At 45.4% G+C, this 20,302-nt stretch overlaps 1 protein-coding gene across 2 annotated transcripts in view; it reads right to left on the reverse strand.

Moving 5' to 3' along the window:
- Nucleotides 1-20,302, reverse strand: part of AIDA (axin interactor, dorsalization associated) — a 60,850-nt gene that overhangs the window by 34,954 nt on the left and 5,594 nt on the right. For both annotated transcript variants that reach the window (XM_075925247.2, XM_075925246.2), the window contains exon 2: nucleotides 3,605-3,674. In XM_075925247.2, the coding sequence (XP_075781362.1) occupies nucleotides 3,605-3,674 (70 nt within the window). The remainder of the gene's footprint in view (nucleotides 1-3,604; nucleotides 3,675-20,302) is intronic.

Raw genomic sequence — 20,302 nt, forward strand, 5'->3', positions numbered from 1 at the left:
CACATCCTGCCATAAGTGAAATTAACAGCACCTCCTAACCCCGTAGTGTCAACACGCTAGCCACATGTGGCTATTTGGCCAGTTGAATGTGGCTAGTTCACTAAAGCAGTAGTCACTACAGGCAAACCCTGACTTACAGCCACCTGACCTGCAAACCCCCGTATTTATAGCCACTCCGCTCCAGGAGCTGCAGGGCCACCTACCGCCCTGCACAGTCCCCGGCCGGCCGGCTCGCTCAGGGGACCGTTCGTGCTGTTCGCACCACTGGCTCCTGGACACTACAACTCCCAGAAGGCAAAGTGGGACAGGGACGGAACCCCCATTCATAACATTGGCCCTATGGACAATAAGGGATCCACTTACGACGGATCTCCAGGAACCAATTAGGTTGTAAGTGCAGGGGGGGTCACCTGTATAGCGGCCACTGCTTCAGAACTGGTTTGACACCGCAGTCCTAACACAACCACACCTTCCAACTTTACTTCCAATCGAGGAGAAGAGAGATCCAATCAAAACTGGTGTGAAAAAGTGAAATTATAAGACTAACAACTATCTGTAATGACAGCAGAAGAAGCCAATAAAAGACAAAACCTGCCTACTTTCCAAAGAGATCTCCTTAGTCTATGGTTTCTTGGGGTTAGGAGGGGTGGATGTCTTCCTCTTATCCATAATTTAAAGCCAGATAAGGGTTTGTTTTTGCCAGGAAATGAGACTGCTTCTCCTAAAACCTTACAGAAAAGAGAATCACCAGTGAGGTGAAAGGAATTGTCTGGGGATACACCCAACCCCCATCCGGGACTTCCCCAGTCCCAAACCTCCCACTCCCCAGGTTCCTGTTAGCCTCCCCCATCTCCCATTGCTGGATTTTTCCCTTAGCCAAGGAGCCTGGGGAAGGTGCACACTTTGCTGCATTCCTCACTCAGGCTAGGGAGTGCTGGCGGGGGGGGGGGGGGGAGTGGGAGGGGAGTAGGAAGGAGAGAGAGAGGGCAGGGGATGAACTCTCCCCTGGCTGTGCCTACTGGAGCTCAGCAGCCAAAGAGAGGCATCTAGCCCCAAGCTGCTATGGTGATAGAGGGCTGTGGTACTCTTCTCTCTCCCCAGGGCAGCCTACATATTATACCCCTCATTCCCAGCCCCACCCCAGAGCAATTATGTAAAGGAAGAAAAACAAAAGCTAATTGAGTTAAGCACCCGAGCAATGCCAGGTAAATCTTCCAATGACTAAATAAAGGGGACAAAAGTCCTGAAGCTTTTTTGTTTTAGTATCTACATGTATGGAAAAGATTAAGAACCACTGTCCTAGCACGTCTCTCCACATTGTAACTGAAGGCAAATGCTAACATTTTGAAATGGCAGCCACTGCAGCACATTCATTTCTCTGATTTTTCTAACCACCTTGAAGTTTTCAGTCCATAGATCATAATGCAGGACTATGTAGCACTTTAAAGACTAACAAGATGGTTTATTAGATGATGAGCTTTCGTGGGCCAGACCCACTTCCTCAGATCACATAGTGGAAGAAAATAGTCACAACCATATATACCAAAGGATACAATTAAAAAAAATGAACACATATGAAAAGGACAAATCACATTTCAGAACAGAAGGGGGATGCGGGGGGGGGGGGACCTTCCTTCCTTCCCCGCCCCCTCCTGCATCCGCCTTCTGTTCTGAAATGTGATTTGTCCTTTTCATATGTGTTCATTTTTTTTAATTGTATCCTTTGGTATATATGGTCGTGACTATTTTCTTCCACTATTTGATCTGAGGAAGTGGGTCTGGCCCACGAAAGCTCATCACCTAATAAACCATCTTGTTAGTCTTTAAAGTGCTACATAGTCCTGTATTTTGCTTCAGCTACACCAGACTAACACGGCTACATTTCTATTACTATCATAGATCATAAGGCATCTCTTATAGAGATATTAAGTAGTGATTAATTTGCTAGTCAAGTAGTCAAGGCAATTTCCATTGACTACTTGACTAGTCGCTAGGGAAAGGCAGTTACAGCGCACACTTCTGGGTCTCAGCCCAACCCTTCTGCCCCGGTCTGCACTCTTAAAGGGACAGAGAGGAGCCAGCACATAAAGACACTGGCTCAATCTCTGGTCCCCCACCAGGTCTTAGGACAACCCTCCCGCTGCCACCCTGCATGCTGAAAGGGACCAAGCAGCAGCAGCCAGTCCATGGATCTCTCTCAGTACAACCCCTACTCCTACCCCCCACTGCCACTTGGCATTTTGAAAGGGACAGCACACCAGCAGCTGCTTAAGCTGCCACTGCTCTGTCCCTTTAAAAATGCAGAGTGGTGGCAGGGATTTCTCCTGATATGCAGTGGGGGACCAGAGATTGAGCCAATGTCTTTGTGCGCTGGTTCCTCTCTGTCCCTTTAAGAGTGGAGAGAGAGAGTGAGTAAGTAACAGAGTAGTCAACAGTGCTATCCAATAAGCTCCTGCTTCTCTGGTAGTCGACTACTCATTCACATCTCTAATCTCATTAGGCTCTTTTTCTTTAATCCATGTCACAATTCTGTAACTTGTATATAGAAAAGAATTGTGTACAAGAAAATTCCATTCCCAAATCAGCCATTGGTCATGGGAGCAATACCTGTAATCACAAGTCTTCTCCACATGGTCATCATTCCTAATAAAACCCTGTTTCTCCACATAATGTCAGAAGGGTTGCAAAATCATGCGTATGTTCCAACAGCAGGGTTTATTATACTAAATTCACCTCACGAAAAATGGTTCTCAGTATTGAGAAAGCCTGTTGGAGTTTCCTGTTTTAAGAAACCCCTTAACATGATGCTGACAAAGTACAACACACAAATATACACACATACAGTACAACTTTCTTCTACTGAAAGACTGAAGAGTGAAGCCCCTAGAACTGTGATTTTCAACCAGGTGTCCTGAACCTCTGGGCAGCTACGAGCAGGTTACATGAGGTTTGCTAAGCAGGGCCATCATTGACTTGCTGCATGGGGCTGAAGCCCAGGGCCCCAACCCTGACCAACTTAGTTTCATGGGCCCTCTGCAGCATGGAGCCCTGCACAGTTGTCCTGCTTGCTACCCCCTAATACTGGTCCCAACATTTATATGCACAAAAACAGTTATTGTGGCACAAGTGGGCCGTGGAGTTTTTATAGCATGTGAGAAAGACACCAGGAAAAAAAAGGTTAAGAACCCGTGCTCTAAACATCTTTGGCAGTCCCCTTTCCCATCGGGTGTTGCACTTTAATATAACATCCTCTCCACACACTAGACATCTCTGCAGTTCAAGACATTTGGACTTTAACAAGGAATTAATTTAATTTTGTAAAGTTCCACAAGTAAATTATCAAAAGATCACCCAAAAAGAAAACCTCCAGTTTTGAAGGATTCTGGCCAGATTGTAACACATGAATACTGCTCATCAGAATAGCTGTCACATCTAATGATAAACATTTCAGCTAAGCTGTTCTCTGTTTTCACGGTACTTTACAATTCAAGAGATAAGAAAAACACAGGGCTCAGTCTTCAGACACTGAGCCTTCAGTAGGACTTAGGAGACCAGGACCTTGCAGGATCAAGCCATTATGGACTGAACCACCAGTAACATGTACCTTTTGATCTTCTGTGAACTCTGAGTTGTTGTGTTGAGACTGGGCCTCTTTCTGTAGATGTCTTGCTAATCTGGAAGTGGAAAAGGGAGGGGGGGAAGTATTTTAGGTATTTTCTGTAGATTGGGAACATCATACTGAATCCCATGGTGCAGTCTTCAGAAAACACGTTAGCTAAATGCTTTGTAGACTGCTATGCTTGCATATTCCCAATATAAAACCCCTTAGACCAGGGTGGGCAAAATACAGCCTCCCAAGCAACTGGATCCAGCCCATGGCCCAGTGGCAGCTTAGACCTGCCCTTCTTCCACACACCACTCAGAGCGACCAACTGCAGGGGCCATGTACTCCTCTGAGCACTGTGAATGGGGGGGAGGAGGGAGAAGAGGCTTTGTGCACTGTCCCCATCCCCAGCACAATCTCAAATAAACCGGCCAATGGGAGCTACCTGGGCTGTGGGCAGGGGCAGCAGGTGAAGTACGCCTGGCCCCCCCGGCCCCCGGGACTTGCAGCATTCAGAGGAGCACATGGCCCTCACAGCCAGGGTATGAAAGGCAGGGAGCCTGCATGAGGGACCTGCTGGGCTGCACCTAGGTAAGTGCCTCCCAGCCACATCCTGCTTTTGGCACCCCAACCCTCTCTCCCCCAACCCTCTGCTCCCCCTCCTGAAGCCCTACCTTACATAACCCAAACCCTCTGCATTGCTACTCCTGCATCCATACCACCTTCTCAAACAACTCTGCACTACAATCCCCTGCCTCAGGTTGCAACCTAAACCACTACACCGCCTCCTGAATCCTTGCCTCGGGTTAGAATGTCCTTCCAGACTCTGCATCCCACCTTCCCCCCAGGTCAGAATTCTCTCCTGCATTCATACCCACTACTGCCCACCCCCAATCCTCTGCCCCAGGTCACAACCCCATCCTCCACCCAAACTCCCTCCCAGATCCCACACCCCTGCCTGCATGCAGCCCCAAACCCCTATCCTGAACTCCCTTCTGCACCCGACCTTCCATTAATATCACAGAAGAATGCACTCTTGACCATTTACCAAATTCCTGGAGTGGGCTCCCCATCAAAAATGATTGCCCACTTCTGCCTTATATGATGTACATTATATTAGCAAACACATGACCATATCAGACAGTTAAACCAGGCCTGCAAGTGATCTACAAAAGGTAAGAGCAGAATTGCATCTTTTTATGATGTGTAAGGATCACCTAAAACTCTCTAATGTGAAAAACAAGCATAACATTTATTTAGAAACATGTCTTGTTGCCCAGGATAATTCATTAGTTTCAGGAGTTTTCTAGTCATTAAAGCATCACAAGAATCAAAGTTCTGTAACAATTTTAGTCTAATTTAAACAACACCTATTTAACTGTAATGACAGACATTCTGGAAAAGAGATTTCTGTTGAAGATTCAAAATGCCAACTCCCTCAGCTAAGATGATTAACTATTACTAAACAAGAGGTCTTCCAGAAAAAGCAGATTTTACATCCCTGATTGTTCTCTAAAGAAAAACTAAGAGCACTTTTGAGAAACAACTTTCAGGTCTCCTATATGTCATAAAGGAACAAAAAGGAGATAAACCTTAAACAAACAATTATTTTATGCTAAAAATAACTTGCTTAACAGAGTGATCTATTCATGAAGCTGGAATAGAACTGAAATTGTTATATTTGGGGACACTTTAGACAGCCTTCTGTCTTGAGAGCCCTGCAGTGAAGGTGGTCTCTTGGATAGGTTTCATAGTACTTAAAATATCAGGTATTAAAACAAGTTTAATATCAATATCTATCATATAATCAAAAGTGTCATATTTTAGTGCAGATACAACTGTATATCCCCTGCTAATACACTATCAGTAATTAGGAGACTAGTTCTACTCTTGAATTGTCCAATATTTCACAGTGAAATCCATGGTCAAGTCATTTAATTTACCTGGAGCTCAGTTTCTAGATTTAGCTAGCAGTGGCAGTAATTACCAATCTCTGTCAAGCACTCTGACCCTTGGTTGAAAAGCACCACGTGCATAATATGCATTTATTTGATTTCATATTTTAAGGAACTTCAGGGGGTAGCCAAGTTAGCCTGCTACAGAAAAAAAAAACAAGCAAATGGTCTGGTAGCACTTTATAGACTAACAAAACACGTAGATGGTATCATGAGCTTTCGTAGGCACAGCCCACTTCTTCAGATGACCGGAGTTTCCATATTTTCCGGCGTATAAGACGACTTTTGATGTAAAAAACATCCCCCAAAAATTGGGGGTCGTCTTATACGCCGGGGCTTTTCTCGCCCCGGAGGACACAGACTGCGGGACCTCGCGGTCCCGCCGCCCATATACTCCGGGGCGAGAAAAGCTGCTCCGCGTCTCCCTGGTCTGCAGACCAGGAAGACGCGGAGCAAAGCCGCAGAGGGGCTCGGGCAGCGGGGCAAAGCCTCAGAGGCGCGGGACCCCACCGCTGCTGCGGCTTTGCTCCCGGTGCCTCTGGTCTGCTGGGGACCATCTCCAGCAGACCAGAGACACCGGGAGCAAAGCCGCAGCCGTGGCGGGGTCCCGCTCCTCTGAGGCTTTGCCAGAGCAAAGCCTCAGAAGCGCGGCACCCCGCCGCCGCTTCGGCTTTGCTCCCGGTGCCTCTGGTCTGCTGGGGACCGTCTCCAGCAGACCAGGGACACCGGGAGCAAAGCCTCTGAGGACGCCCCCCTTAAGAGGCCAACCGGCAGCGCCCCTCTGCCGGCTTTGCTCCCGGTGTCCCTGGTCTGCTGGAGACGGTCCCCAGCAGACCAAGGACACCGGGAGCAAAGCCGGGGAGGCAGAGGGGCGCTGGGGCGCTGCCGGTTGGCCTCTTAAGGGGGCGTAGTCTTATAAGGCGAGTATAAGACGAAAACCTATCTTTTAACCAGAAAATTATGGGGTCATCTTATACGCCCAGTCGCCTTATACGCCGGAAAATACGGTATGATTACAGGATAAGGAAACTCGAAAGCTCATGATACCATCTACATGTTTTGTTAGTCTATAAAGTGCTACCAGACCATTTGCTTGCTGTTTTATCATATTTTAAGAAACTGAATATTGTTTATATCCTAATTTTCTTGACAGAACTGATAAAGTGAAGCTCACAAAAGCCAGTGCCATCTGCTAATGTGCAAGAAAGAATTAATGGATCTATCTGCGACCATAAACCATGAGAACCATAGTTTTATTAAGGAAGAAAAAAAACATTGTTATTTATATAGAAGAGAACATTCAAGAATCTGGGGCATAACCCAGACAATAACATACACAGGAGGACTTGATTCTTTGAATGAGGGAGCACATTTTGAACTTGTTCCCTCTCCAGTTTTGCGAGTGGCATTTCTAAATTTCGTTTGCTATTAAAAAAAGTTTAAAATGCCCAAAATGAGACCAAAAAATTATCTGACCCAAAACAAAGTGGTCAGAGGAGAGAGATTTGGGTTTCCTAGGAAAATAAAAATATTTGTGTTTTGGGTCATTCTGAAATATTTTTGTTCAGTTCAGCTAGCAAAGTGAAAATTCTATTATTTGCACAACTCTATTCAAAAAATCTTAGGGCTCGAAGAGACCTCAGGAGGTCATTGAGTCCATCCCCCTGCCCAAACCAGGACCAATCCCAACTAAATCAACCCAGCCAGGGCTCTGTCAAGCCGAAACTTAAAAACCTCTAGAGAGAAAGTGCAAGGATTAATCCTAATGGTATTTTTGTTTAACTTTATGCTTTTCTAATGTGGCTGTTTTTATAGATTCCACATGTTAACAAGACCCTTACTCTCTCTGCAGCTCAGTTTCTCCATCTGTAAAATGGGGACAATGATCCCTACCTTCCTTTACAAAGCACTTAAATCTATGCATGAAAAACTTTCTATAAGAGCCAAGTATTATAAGTTACTGACAAGGAATTATTAAGATTGCATTCCATGTAAACCTAAAATTGAATCTCAAACTTTCTTTTTAAAAAATCCACTATAAGAGCACGGCTTAACTTTCTGTAGCAGAAGAACTACAGAATTGGGTATTTGAAAGGGAAAGGAATCTCTCCCCACAACTGCTTATCATCCTGACAGCTCATTTAGGAAACTGGAGTAAAACCTAGAAAAATGCAAAGGCTCACTCTCTTGATTCATCTCTCACATGCAAACTGTACTTGCTAGCGAGAAAGACTTCACTGGTACCAGATTCCAAAACCCTTATTTTTGGTAAAGTGTATCTTTCTCAGTGACGAACATAATGCTGAAAAGGCAAAAGCTAGTTTTTATGGTAAACACCCATCTCTTTATGAGTTCCCATTTAAAAACTGTATTTGGGAGGAGAGAGGGAATAGATGACTCAGGAGATTTGAACTGGGATGCAGTAACTTTCATTGTCTGTCCAAACTCAGCTTAGGTCATTTGTGACCAAAAATTGCTAGCATTAGATGGCTGTTCAGCAAAGAGAGTCTGATAATCTGTCAGATTTCCAGTAAATGTGTCTAACACAAAACACCCTGCAATTTATACCAAGACAACAACTGTGTTGGCAATCAGGAAAAAAAAAAAAACAAGGACTGAATAAGCCCAGGATCCTCTCATTCCTAGCTGTGGTCGTTTCAGAAAAGAGTTGACATACATTGGCACAACTATGTGTGGAAGAAGCTTGTGCTTTTTCTTACTGTTTTGTTCCTATTCTATGAATAAAGCAACTCGGGCTGTGGGTGTAAGCACGAACACACTCACAGAAAATATGGCTGAACACTGCAAATAGGGTTTATTTGTTCATCTTGAATTACCTTTAACATTTTAATTGCCAAAAAGAAAGGAATAAGTCTATTGTCCTTCCCCATTCAGCATGTACTTTGCTGAATCAGGAACATAGGCTTTGAAAGAGAGACTGGATGGAGGGTATTTAATTTAGAGGATAAGCCTCTTGATATGGGGACTGATTTACTCTGTGTAATATTCAGTGCCTCAGTGGATTATATAAATGAATAATAGTGCAATGGTCACATGCCATACAAGTGTTCCAGTAGAAAAAAACTGGGTATTTTCTTACCACCCCGGTTTTTGGCTTTAGATGTTAGTGTAGTGCTCAGGTAAGATTTCAGACTGATAACATGGACTAGTGGCAACACAGATTTTCTCAAGCCCCAATCACTTAGAAGAGGTGAGTTTCTAGCATTCAGAAGGTAGTTTCATTTACATAGCTCATTGACCAAAAAACCCAACAACAACAACAAAGGAGAAAAGGATTCCACAAATATCAGGGGTGTAAATACTACACAGTATTGCCAGAGGTATAACTAAAAGTACAGGTTGTACCTCCCTTAAGCAGGACTCTCTGGTCCGGCAACATCCATGGTACGGCCACAAGGCAGTACCGGGGGGGGGATGGGGGGGGGCGAGAAATCACTCAGGAGCCCTGTGGAGGGGAGGCTCTGCAGCGGGGAGATCTGGCCCCAGCAACTGGGCAATAGCAGGGGGCAAACAGCAGCCACAAGTCCAGCCTTGGCTGCGCAGCTCCAGCCCTGGCTGCAGCCAGGAAGCCGACCTCATCTGAGCAGTTCCATCCCCAGCAGCAATAGTCAGGGAGCTCCGACCCCAGCTGCACAATTCCGGCCTCAGCTGTAGACAGGGAGATCCGACCCCAGCTGCACAGCTCTGGCCTCGGCTGCAGCAGGGCCAGCAGGAGCTGGAGATATTTGGCCTTCGGAGCGACAGTTGGGCAGGCCGCAGTGGGGAGGGTAGCAGTTTAGCACGGCATATTAGGGGAGGGACCTCCCCTGGTCTGGCAAAACCCCTTGTAGAGGACTAGTTAGGTCCCACGGATACAGGACCATAGAGGTCCAACCTGTAGTGGGATGAAATGTTAAAGAGGAACAATGAACATTTCCCTTGTGGCACAGCAAGGGGAAGACTCCTGGTAGTTTAATCAGGCATATTTGAAGGTGTGCTATAGGGACTGATTCTGCATCTGGAGATAGACTGATTGAAGCAAGAGATAGTAAGATCTGAAGGTACTCCATGTGGCACTGCAACACACACCCTTGTGGGCCTTGAGGTGCATTGCACTCAGTTGCTCCTCAGGTTGTTTCAATTACTCAGACTAAATTGGTTCAAAACACATAACTGTGACAGCCTCTATCCCTACTTTCGCCCCCTTTTAAATGTTATGACAAATTTGTACAAATAGTGCCTTTAAGGTAATCATCTGAAAACACATGCACTAAATCTTTATTGTTCTGGTATAATTTGTGTGACAACATTTTAAGATTCAGATTTTTAGTGTATGTTGTTACTAACACATACCAAATCTGGGGAAGCAGCCACAAACCAGCTCCGCAGAAACAAAAGGCAAATGAAATCAAATAGACTGTCACCTAGTCAAGTGGCCATTCTTTGGCAGAAAAAAAAGGTACATCTTGACAAAGATTCAACTAGAGGTTGCCATAATGTCTCCTGAACCCAAGCTGGGGATGAGTCTCAAAGAAGAGGAAGAAGTATAAGAAAGAGGAGGAATGATGCCTCAAAATGTTCTCCTCCCCCCTCAATCCACAGCAGCTAAAACACCTGAGGAATGAAACAACAGCTTTGGAATGAGGGAGGGAGCCTGTCTGCAAGGAATTTGGTCAGTAAGACTGCTGAAACACACAGCAAGAAACAGACTTTTTGCTTTGAATTCACTTAAGGCATGTCTACACTGTAGGGCAAAAGTCGAATTAAGATATATAACTTCAGCTAGGTCTCACTCTTCCTTCAATGTCCCTTACTCCTTGTGAGGTGAGGGTTACAGGAGTCAGAGTAAGAAGTCCTCCATTTTAACATTATTTCATAATAACAGCTTGCTGTGTAGATGCACACTATATTATTTCAAAATAACGTCAGTTATTCCAAAATAACACTGCTGTGTGGATGTACCCTTAGTTTGTTCAGTGAGATGTGTTTTATCTTTTATTTCTTTGTAACCAGTTAAGACTTTTATGGCTCATTACTTGTAATTGTGTAAAACAAGTTCGGCTACAGAAAACATAGTTTTTATCTAAATTAGTGTGCTTGGACTGAAGTGTTTGAGAAACTCCATTTGAGATAATAGAAAATGATAGGCACAAATCTTGTTAATGAAAGTTAAAAAACAGTGAATAGTTCTGAAGGACCTTAGAGACTAACAATAAATGTAGATGGTATCATAAGCTTTCATTGGCACAACTGCTTATTCAGATGAATGGAGTCAGGGGTCCATGTTGCAAATAAACAGCAGACAAAGAGGGGATGAGGAGGGAAAAAAAGTCAACTAACTTCATTTAGCATGAGGACACTGACAATTCTTTTTCTCCTTTTCCCTTCTCATCCCCTCTCTTTCTCTGCAATTTATTTGCAACCTGGACTCCCTGACTCCAGTCATCTGAAGAAATGGGCTGTGCCAACAAAAGCTCATGATACCATCTACATTTATTGTTAGTCTCTAAGGTCCTTCAGAACCGTTCACTGTTTAATTTTTTTCAATTACAGATTAACACGGCTACCCCTCTGAAACTATTAATAAAAGGACAGTATTTATATGAGCTTGTGTTGTCCAGGAGAGGCCTGGGCAGTATGAGAGACACATTTCTAGAGGCAAGTCTGGGACAGAGAATTTGCTGGCTTGTAACTGAAGAGTGGCTGGCCATATACCCATACAGTATAGCTGGGAGTACTTACATGCTGAAGGCAGTATATAAAGACACTGGGAATGGTTGCTCTCTCACAAAAAAAGGTGTGAAAGGCACCCCAGGTTGGAAAACTGAGGGGACACAGCTGTTCAACAGTCCAGATTGTACATTAGGTAATGTCACAATATCCCTTTCATGGGTCTAATTTATTACTTCTTTCTATCCAATATAACTTACCCAGTTCACTCCCATTCTTGGGCCAGGTAACAGTCCTAGTCAGCTTTCTTGCTAACAGGGAGTTTTGAGAGGGAGTTCTCCAGGTGAAGGAGAAGCAGATACAGGACTCTTGAGGGAAGTGGCTGTTGTGTTTGGGGCTTTCTTGCTGTGTGCGGAGCTTGTGTTTGTGAGTGAGGGTTGGTGTGTGTTCTTTTTTGTTTATTTATTTATTTCACCCTGTGTGTGAGAGTGAGGCTTTTTTTTCCCCCTCCCCTCTCCTCTCCTTGATGGAGTTTGTGCTGTGATTGGCAGGTGGAAACTGTTGGCTTCTAATTAAAGTTTGAATTCTAGAAGCCTCTGCTGATTGGCTGAGCCTTGGTAGGGGGAGGGGCTTTATAAGGCAGTGGGCAACCGACCAAGGAGCTTGGGAACAGGTGAGTGCTAACAGGGAGTTTTGAGAGGGAGTTGGGAAGGGTGGGAGGTATAGCTCGAGAATGCCGGGGGGTTACCAGGAAGGCAAACGCACAAATGGAATTGCGACTGGCTAAGGATGTGAAGGATAACAAGAAAGGTTTCTACATGCATGTTAACAAGAAGAAGGTGATCAGAGAGGGTGTGCGGCCCCTAATGGATGAAGGAGGTAACCTAGTGACAGATGATGTGGGGAAAGCTGAAGTACCCAATGCTTTCTTTGCCTCTGTATTCACGGACAAGGTCGGCTCCTGGACTTCTGCGCCAAGTGACACAAGATGGGATGAAGATGGACAGCCCATGGTGGGTAAAGAACAGGTTAGAAACTATTTAGAAAAGCTAAACGTACATAAATCCATGGGTCTGGACTTAGTGCATCCGAGGGTACTGAGGGAGTTGGCAAATGTCATTGTGGAGCCTTTGGCTATTATCTTTGAAAAGTTGTGGAGATCAGGAGAAATCCCGGATGACTGGAAAAAGGCAAATGTAGTGCCCATCTTCAAAAAAGGGAAGAAGGATGATCCAGGGAACTATAGGCCGGTCAGTCTTACCTCGGTTCCTGGAAAAATCATGGAAGGAATCCTTAAGGAATCCATATTGAGGCACTTGGATGAGAGGAAAGTGATTAGGAATAGTCAGCATGGATCACAAAGGGCAAGTCGTGCCTGACCAATCTGATTAGCTTCTATGATGAGGTAACTGGCTCAGTGGACATGGGAAAGTCAGTGGATGTTATATACCTTGACTTTAGCAAGGCTTTTGATACAGTCTCCCACAATATTCTTGCCAGCAAGTTAAGGGATTGTGGATTGGATAAATGGACGGTAAGATGGCTAGAAGGCCGGGCACAGCGGGTAGTGATCAATGGCTCGATGTCAGGATGGCGGTCGGTTTCTAGCGGAGTGCCCCAACGTTCGGTTCTAGGACCGGTTTTGTTAAATATCTTTATTAATGATCTGGATGAGGGGATGGATTGCACCCTCAGCAAGTTTGCGGATGACACTAAGCTGGGGGGAGAGGTAGATACGCTTAAGGGCAGAGACAGGGTACAGAATGACTTAGACAAATGGGAGGATTGGGCCACAAGAAATCTGATGAGGTTCAACAAGGACAAGTGTAGAGTCCTGCACTTGGGACGGAAGAATCCCAAGCATAGTTACAAGCTGGGGACCAACCGGTTAAGTAGTAGTTCTGCAGAAAAGGACCTGGGGGTTACAGTGGATGAGAAGCTAGATATGAGTCAACAGTGTGCCCTTGTAGCCAAGAAGGCTAATGGCATAATAGGTTGCATTAAGAGGAGCATTGCCAGCAGATCCAGAGATGTCATCATTCCCCTTTATTCGGCTTTGGTGAGGCCGCATCTGGAGTATTGTGTCCAGTTCTGGGCCCCCCACTACAAAAAGGATGTGGACGCATTGGAGAGGGTCCAGCGGAGGGCAACCAAAATGATTAGGGGGCTGGAGCATATGACTTATGAGGAGAGGCTGAGGGACTTGGGTCTGTTTAGTCTGCAGAAGTGAAGAGTGAGGGGGGATTTGATAGCCTTCAACTTTCTGAAGGGAGGTTCCAAAGAGGATGGAGAGAGGCTGTTCTCAGTAGTGACAGATGGCAGAACAAGGAGCAATGGTCTCAAGTTGTGGTGGGAGAGGTCCAGGTGGGAGAGGTCCAGGTTGGATATTAGGAAAAACTATTTCACTAGGAGGGTGGTGACGCACTGGAATGGGTTACCTAGGGAAGTAGTGGAGTCTCCATCCCTAGAGGTGTTTAAGTCTCGGCTTGACAAAGCCCTGGCCGGGTTCATTTAGTTGGAACTGGTCCTGCCTAGAGCAGGGGGCTGGACTTGATGACCTTCTGAGGTCTCTTCCAGTTCTATGATTCTTGCCCCGTTCAGGAGGCGCCTTTATGGAGCTGCAGCTGTACTCTGAACAGTTACTCTCATATGCCAGGAATCCCCTGCTTTCTTCCCTGGAGCTCAGGTGTAACTTAGCAAGCTACTTCTTCAGCTGTTCTCTCTTCCCCAATTAGTCCTGAGGCTCAGAGAGCACACCACCAGTCTTCTGCTGGTAAGAGCCATGCTATCAGAGAAGAGACAGCATATATACTAATATATGGAGATATACCTATCTCCTAGAACTAGAAGGGACCTTGAGAGGTCATTGAGTCCAGTCTCTTACCCTCATGGCAGGACCAAGTACCACCATCCCTGACAGATTTGCCTCATCCTTAAATGGCCCCCCTCAAGGACTGAACTCACAAACATGGGTTTAGCAGGCCAATGCTCAAATCACTGAGCTATCCCTACCCCACAAAATTCCATTCTCCCAACTGATCCTCAGATAGTCAGGTGAGCTGGAGATGCTCATTCAAGTCTGAATGGGGAATATATTCAGAGCAGCAGCAAGCACATTGACCTCCTTCTAAAAAGGAAGCAAACAAGGTGATGTGAGGCTTTAATTTTTGCTCTAAGCAAACTGGGAAACTAATGCTCTTCTTGAAATGCGTGCATGTTGTGAACAGGTACTAAACTCTTCCCCCCTCCTCCTCCCCTGTTTTAAACTAACATTAAGATATACTTCCAGTAGAGGAAGCCTGGCTTAATGCAAGTCAATGCTGAGCATGCTTTATAGCAGCAGTCAGACATCTCCCCTTAAAGTTTCCACAGGGAGGCCTAAGAGGAGAATAGCAGCTGGTGCAGTAGGTAGTAATCACATTTTCTGCTGTTGGAGATTAAATGCAGGCAAGGATGGGCTGAAACTGTATTTGATAGCTTAGCTGACAATTGTTCTTCTGATCATCACATCCTGACTCCCTTCTCTCTGTGTGGAATCAGGAGGTGGAATTGGAAAGTAACAGTAAGCAAATAGCCTAAGAAAGTGAAAGGAAACTAAAGAGTATTTTAAAGAGAATTAATGGGAAGAGCTACAATTTCCTTCCAGGGAGGAAGAAAGGTAAACAAAAGCACTTCAGTGGCAATTGTTTTGATTCCCTATAAATAAAGGGGCAGCAAAAACAACAAGAATACCTAACATTTTTCCAGCCCTTCCATCTGGGATCTCCCCATAATTTACACTATTGAATGAATCCAGCTTTACAGTGCTTGTGAGATATTCATTGTGCCATTCTATAGATGCAGAAACAAAGGCAGAGAGATTAGCTAACCTACCACTGAAAGTCTGAACTCCCAGCTCTGTGTCTTAAGCTCAAGACCCTACAAATTAAAAACCCAGAAAGAGAATATATGGAGTTGGAGCAGTTAAGTTCTTACAGCACCTTCCACCAGGGGAGAGAAAATCTAGCATAGCCATACATCACAGTGGTTATAGTCTCCCTTTTACAGACAAGGAAATGGAGTTAAAGAGAAGTTATGCAACTTATTCAAGGTCACATGGCAGGAACAGACCCATATCTACTCCTCCATAACGTGCTCTAAGCAGTGTGAAGATGCACTGTATACACAGTAGTACTAACTGTAATGATTTATGAGAAATTTATTGCCATAGCAGTTGGGCACTAAGCCACCCACAACAGGCAGCATGGCAGAATCCGCTGCTATTAATTATAGAAACATCAGCACAACCATCTGTCCATTGATCAAATTTAACAAATAAAGCAAATAAGTAAGCATGTCTTGCAGAGTAGGGATGTTAGCTATCAGTTAGTCAACTCTTCTATTGTTCCCAGGGACATGGCCAGCAGCCAGTGCAATCCGGCCCCACTTTCAGAGAGCCCTCTACCTATATCAGAGGCAGCAGCATGAGGTGGCAGGGGGCTTCCCAAAAGTGGGATAGAGCCAGTGGGAGGGGAAGGAGGAGGCAGCGGCACCACGGAGCTGGTGCTACGGGTAAACAGCTTTTAAGCTGCCTCCCTCCAGTACCAGCTTCTGCTTCCCTCCACCCCTGCTGCCTTTGATAAAGAGGGAGCGGAGGAAGGAGGAATGTGAGTAATCAACTAGATTAACCAATAAACCTAGGCTTATCGATTAATTGACTAGTCGACAACTTGTTCACATCCATATTGCATCATACTCTATAAAGTTTACTCTATTTAAATTGCCCAGGGAAGAGAATTCCAAGGATAAGTGGTCTTTTGTTGAAAGACCCTGATGACAAACCACGGGGTTTTACTGCCAATCAGAACTACTGGGATGGTTCAAGGGATGGTCACTCAAAGGGACTGTACTTGTCCATTCACTGCTCTACCAACACTCTGCATTGCTTTCAGAAAGGCAAAACAAAGACCTAACCACATGTTCACAGAGACTTGCAGGAGGCAAGCAGATTTTTTTGCACCAAAAAATGACAATATTGGGTAAGACCAACCAGGGTGATAGGGTTGGAGGGAGGGAAAGGAGGCAATTGCTCAAGGGCCCATTGATTTAAAGGGTCCATGGATCCAGGCCACTACTGCAGCAACAGTGGCATACAAAGCCCCGGGCCCTTTAAATCACTGACAGAACCCTGTGCAGTGCAGCCCAGACCATGCTAAAGGCTGGCTGGGGGAGGTGCATTGTCGTCCATGTTAGGGATGTTAAATATCGGTTAGTTGACTAATCAATTAACCTTATGAATTCTTACTGGTTACTCGACTAGTCTATAGTCCCCGGGATTGGGGCTGGCTGCAAGTGCACTTCAGCCCTACTCCCAAGGAGCCCCCTCCCTCCCACTCTGCTGCTGCCTACGTATCAGAGGCAACAGTGCAGGGTGCCAGGAGGGAGCTGGTCCATGAGGGGAGCCAGTTTAAAAAACCAGCTCCCCTTGCAGATCAATTGCTTGTCATCCTGCGCTGTTGCCTCTGATACAGAGGCAGCAGCACAGGGTGGCGCAGCCCCTGTCCAGGAGGGAAATCTGAGCTCCCGGACCCAGCACGAGCTGGAACTGAGCCAGGCTGCCTGCCCACGTGGCTCCCAATACACTTTAAATGCAGAGTTGCAGCAGGGGCAGGTCCCGGACCTAGCCCAAGCCAGGACTGAGCCAGGTTGCTGGCCAACCTGCTAAAAAATTTACTGGGGGGGGGGGAGGGGGGAATGCATGTTGTCTAAAGCATTAATCTATAAGCTTTTGCTTATTGATTAAATCAAATATACTATTACATCCTTAGTCCAGGGGGCACAGAGTTTTCTGCCCTAAGCTCTGCCCATTCTGCCACACCCAGAGCCAAGCTCCCTCTCTCCTACTGCTTGGGGCCTGGTGAAATCTGTCACCCCTTAGACCAATGGCCCACTTAAGCTAGTAGCCTGCCTTTCAATAGCAGGCAGAGCCAAACGCTTCAGAGGGAATTAACAGTATGGGGCAATTTCAAATGAGATTTTGGCAGTTGGAGGTTTAGGGACACCCAGAGCACTGGGCTATGTTCCTGACCATACTGGCTAATAGTCATTAAGAAGTCCATGGACTTTAGTTATTTTTTGAGACCACCAACTGCAATAAAACCAAAAGCCAGCTTGTATTCAGGAAGCCATTATGAAATGGCAGCAACCTTGTCAGCGACCAACCCATCATCAGCCTCCACTTCCTCGGTAAATACATTGAGATCATTAGACTTAGTCAACTTAAATAAATGCCTTCTAATATGGCTTCATGCAGGGTTTAGCATGCAACAGCATTAAACCATGCTGATATATTTCTCTAGGGCTTAAGATAGTGCTAGCATGGATATTTGGATCTGTTATTAGCAACCTCCATCAGACCAAGAGATACAACTAACCTTCCTGTGGTAACAAGAAGAAGTGAACAGTCATGTTAAATTGGCTTTGCTCCTTCCTATGTAAGATCGGAGGACTTCAACTGAATGCTCTTCCTCCTCATGAAAGTCCCTTCTTATGGTGATCTTCAAGTCTCCTGCTACCACTTCTCTTATTCAATGCATAAAACCACTGAGAATCTGCAGTTTATGGACTACATCACAAACATGTTGATAATGCCCAGCTGTATGTTCATATACTTGTGTTGGAAAGAGAATCACCAGTTACAAGGCAGAAAGAAACAAGACTGAACGTGTGAGACACCTGCTTCAGCTCAGCCCTGATCAGAAAAAAGTGAAGCTGGTGAGAGGAGACTAGAGAAAGATTCTCAAATTGGACCAGTATGCAGAATTAAGTATTTTACAAGGCAAGCACTAGGAAGATAGGTACTCTGAGACCCTGAACCCTCCTCAAGTGACCTCAGAGAGAAAAGTGCCTACAGAAACCTTCACTTAGGGAAACTGACAGGAAGTTAGATACCACTCTTTCATTAGATTTTCTGTTTGCAGATTGCCAAGATGATTTCAAACTTTCAGGTTCCAATTGACTTTTTTCCTTCTGGATGCCCATAGAACAATAACTATTAGAAACACCTTTTACTTTCACCTGCTGAAGGAATTTCCCCTTTTCAAGTACTGCACTAGCAACAGAGCTCTTTGTTTTCTTTTCCATCCTAGGGTTTGGTTATTGCAATACCATGTCTCATTCAAAAGGCCAACAGCAAACCAAACAGTTCAACTTGGGTCACCCCACTTGCTAATTGGGAAAGCTAACAACAGCACAAAACATCAACATTTTATTATCTATACTGACTACAAGCCCAATTTCAGATAAAATAAAAGTCTTGGCCCTTGTCTTTATAACTTCAAGATTTTGAGCAGGTTCTCTCAAACCACCTTATTTATAATATTCTCAAAGAATGGCAAATGATGGAGCACAAGTGTGAAGCTGACAGATTTTCCAAGCAACAGATGTCTTCGGATATTCACCACCCCATGATTAAGCTGACTCTGAGATGTGCAACCTTCCAATCACAATGCAAGATTTGTCCCTTTTGACAGGCATTTTCCTGAGAGTACCTATCTTGCTAGCATTCTGCCTGCTACTAGACTCAACTGTTGAGGGACTGTAATGTATAGAGCATGAATGCATAGAGAGAAAGAGGTGAGTTCTTGCACAAAAGTGAAACCTCTTGAAGTTTCAGGAATTAACTCATGGAAGAGTCACTGCTGTGCACTCCTGCAAGATTCCACAGGCTGTCATCATTAGATCAATAGTGTATCAAAAAGTTGCTGAGGGAACCAATAACAGCCAGTGGCGTTTTTTCCCCCATCAGTAGGAGGAGATCAACAATTGATGTCGCTGCAGTCTGTTCTATACCTAGACACAGGAGGAGGAGGGGGGGACCAAGAAGATCTATAGACTCAGAGTAATTGTTTCATAATTACCTTTATAGCCTTCCTATCCACCTCCATTCCACAAAAGGACATTAGAGACAGGACAGCATTTGGCAAAGATTACTGGGTTTTTTGTTTTACACAAATACATATACACCAAGGATGATCAAAGGTCTAACCAGTATTGCTTTGTGTGTGCTTGGCAGCTTGATCCTTCGAAAGAGGCATTATCAACTGTAGCTAGTATTTGCCCCTCACACCAAGGTGGTTCCCCTTTTTAAAGGAGAACCTCCATCATGCAAAAAGGGGAGTAAACCTTTTTCCCATGCCTATTGGACTCTGACCCCAATCAAATTAACAATGGGTCATATGTGAGAAGGAGTAGGGTGGGCCAGCACTTTCCCTTAAGTAAGTAGGGGCTAGGCCCACCAATGCCTCATCTGCCCGCCCCTCCCCTCCCAGCCCAACTACCCACATATCTCACACAACTATTGTTTCCAAAAGTTGCTCCAGACTACCCCTAAATCTCAGACTTATGCACTACCTTCAGCTGCCCACAGGCTCCACTATACCTATGACACCCAAAGCAAAACAACACCCATAAGTTCTCCAGGTCCCCCTTGAAAGCCCCAACACCACAGGAAAGACCCTTAACACTAGGGATGTAAAATTACATGTCACTGGTTAACTAGTTAAACATAAAATTTACTTCACACCGGTCAAGCAATTAAGGGCACCTCACCAACCCAGTTACAGCACCTGTGCCCACTCATGCAATCAGGCTGGGGTGGCCCATCGCCACTGGCAAAGGCTGGGCCTGTGACATACTGGGCCTGCCATGGATGCTGAGCTAGAGTAGCCCCCTACCCATGGTGGGCAGAGCACTTCTTCAGCTCCCAAGCTACGTCTACACTGGCATGAATTTCCGGAAATGCTTAAAACGGAATACTATTCCGTTTTCAGCTTTTCCGGAAAAGGAGCATCTACATTGGCCGCGGAGTTTCCGTGATAACGATGCGCTTTTCCGGAAAAGCGCGTCTACATTGGCTTTCCCGGAAAAGCAAAAGCCCGGAACCATTTTTAAAAGGGCAAAGGCCACCAGACCTTTCTGGGGGCGGGGCCAGAGCTCCGTCCAGACACGTGGTTAAAGGGGTCTCGCCGGGCAGCTGTTGGTCTCGTGCTCCCGTGCCTTGTGACCTCTGCCAGGGACTGGCACCCTTCACAGG

The sequence above is a fragment of the Pelodiscus sinensis genome, chromosome 3, assembly GCF_052426305.1.
Source record: "Pelodiscus sinensis isolate ZL-2025 chromosome 3, ASM5242630v1, whole genome shotgun sequence".
NCBI lineage: Eukaryota > Metazoa > Chordata > Testudines > Trionychidae > Pelodiscus > Pelodiscus sinensis.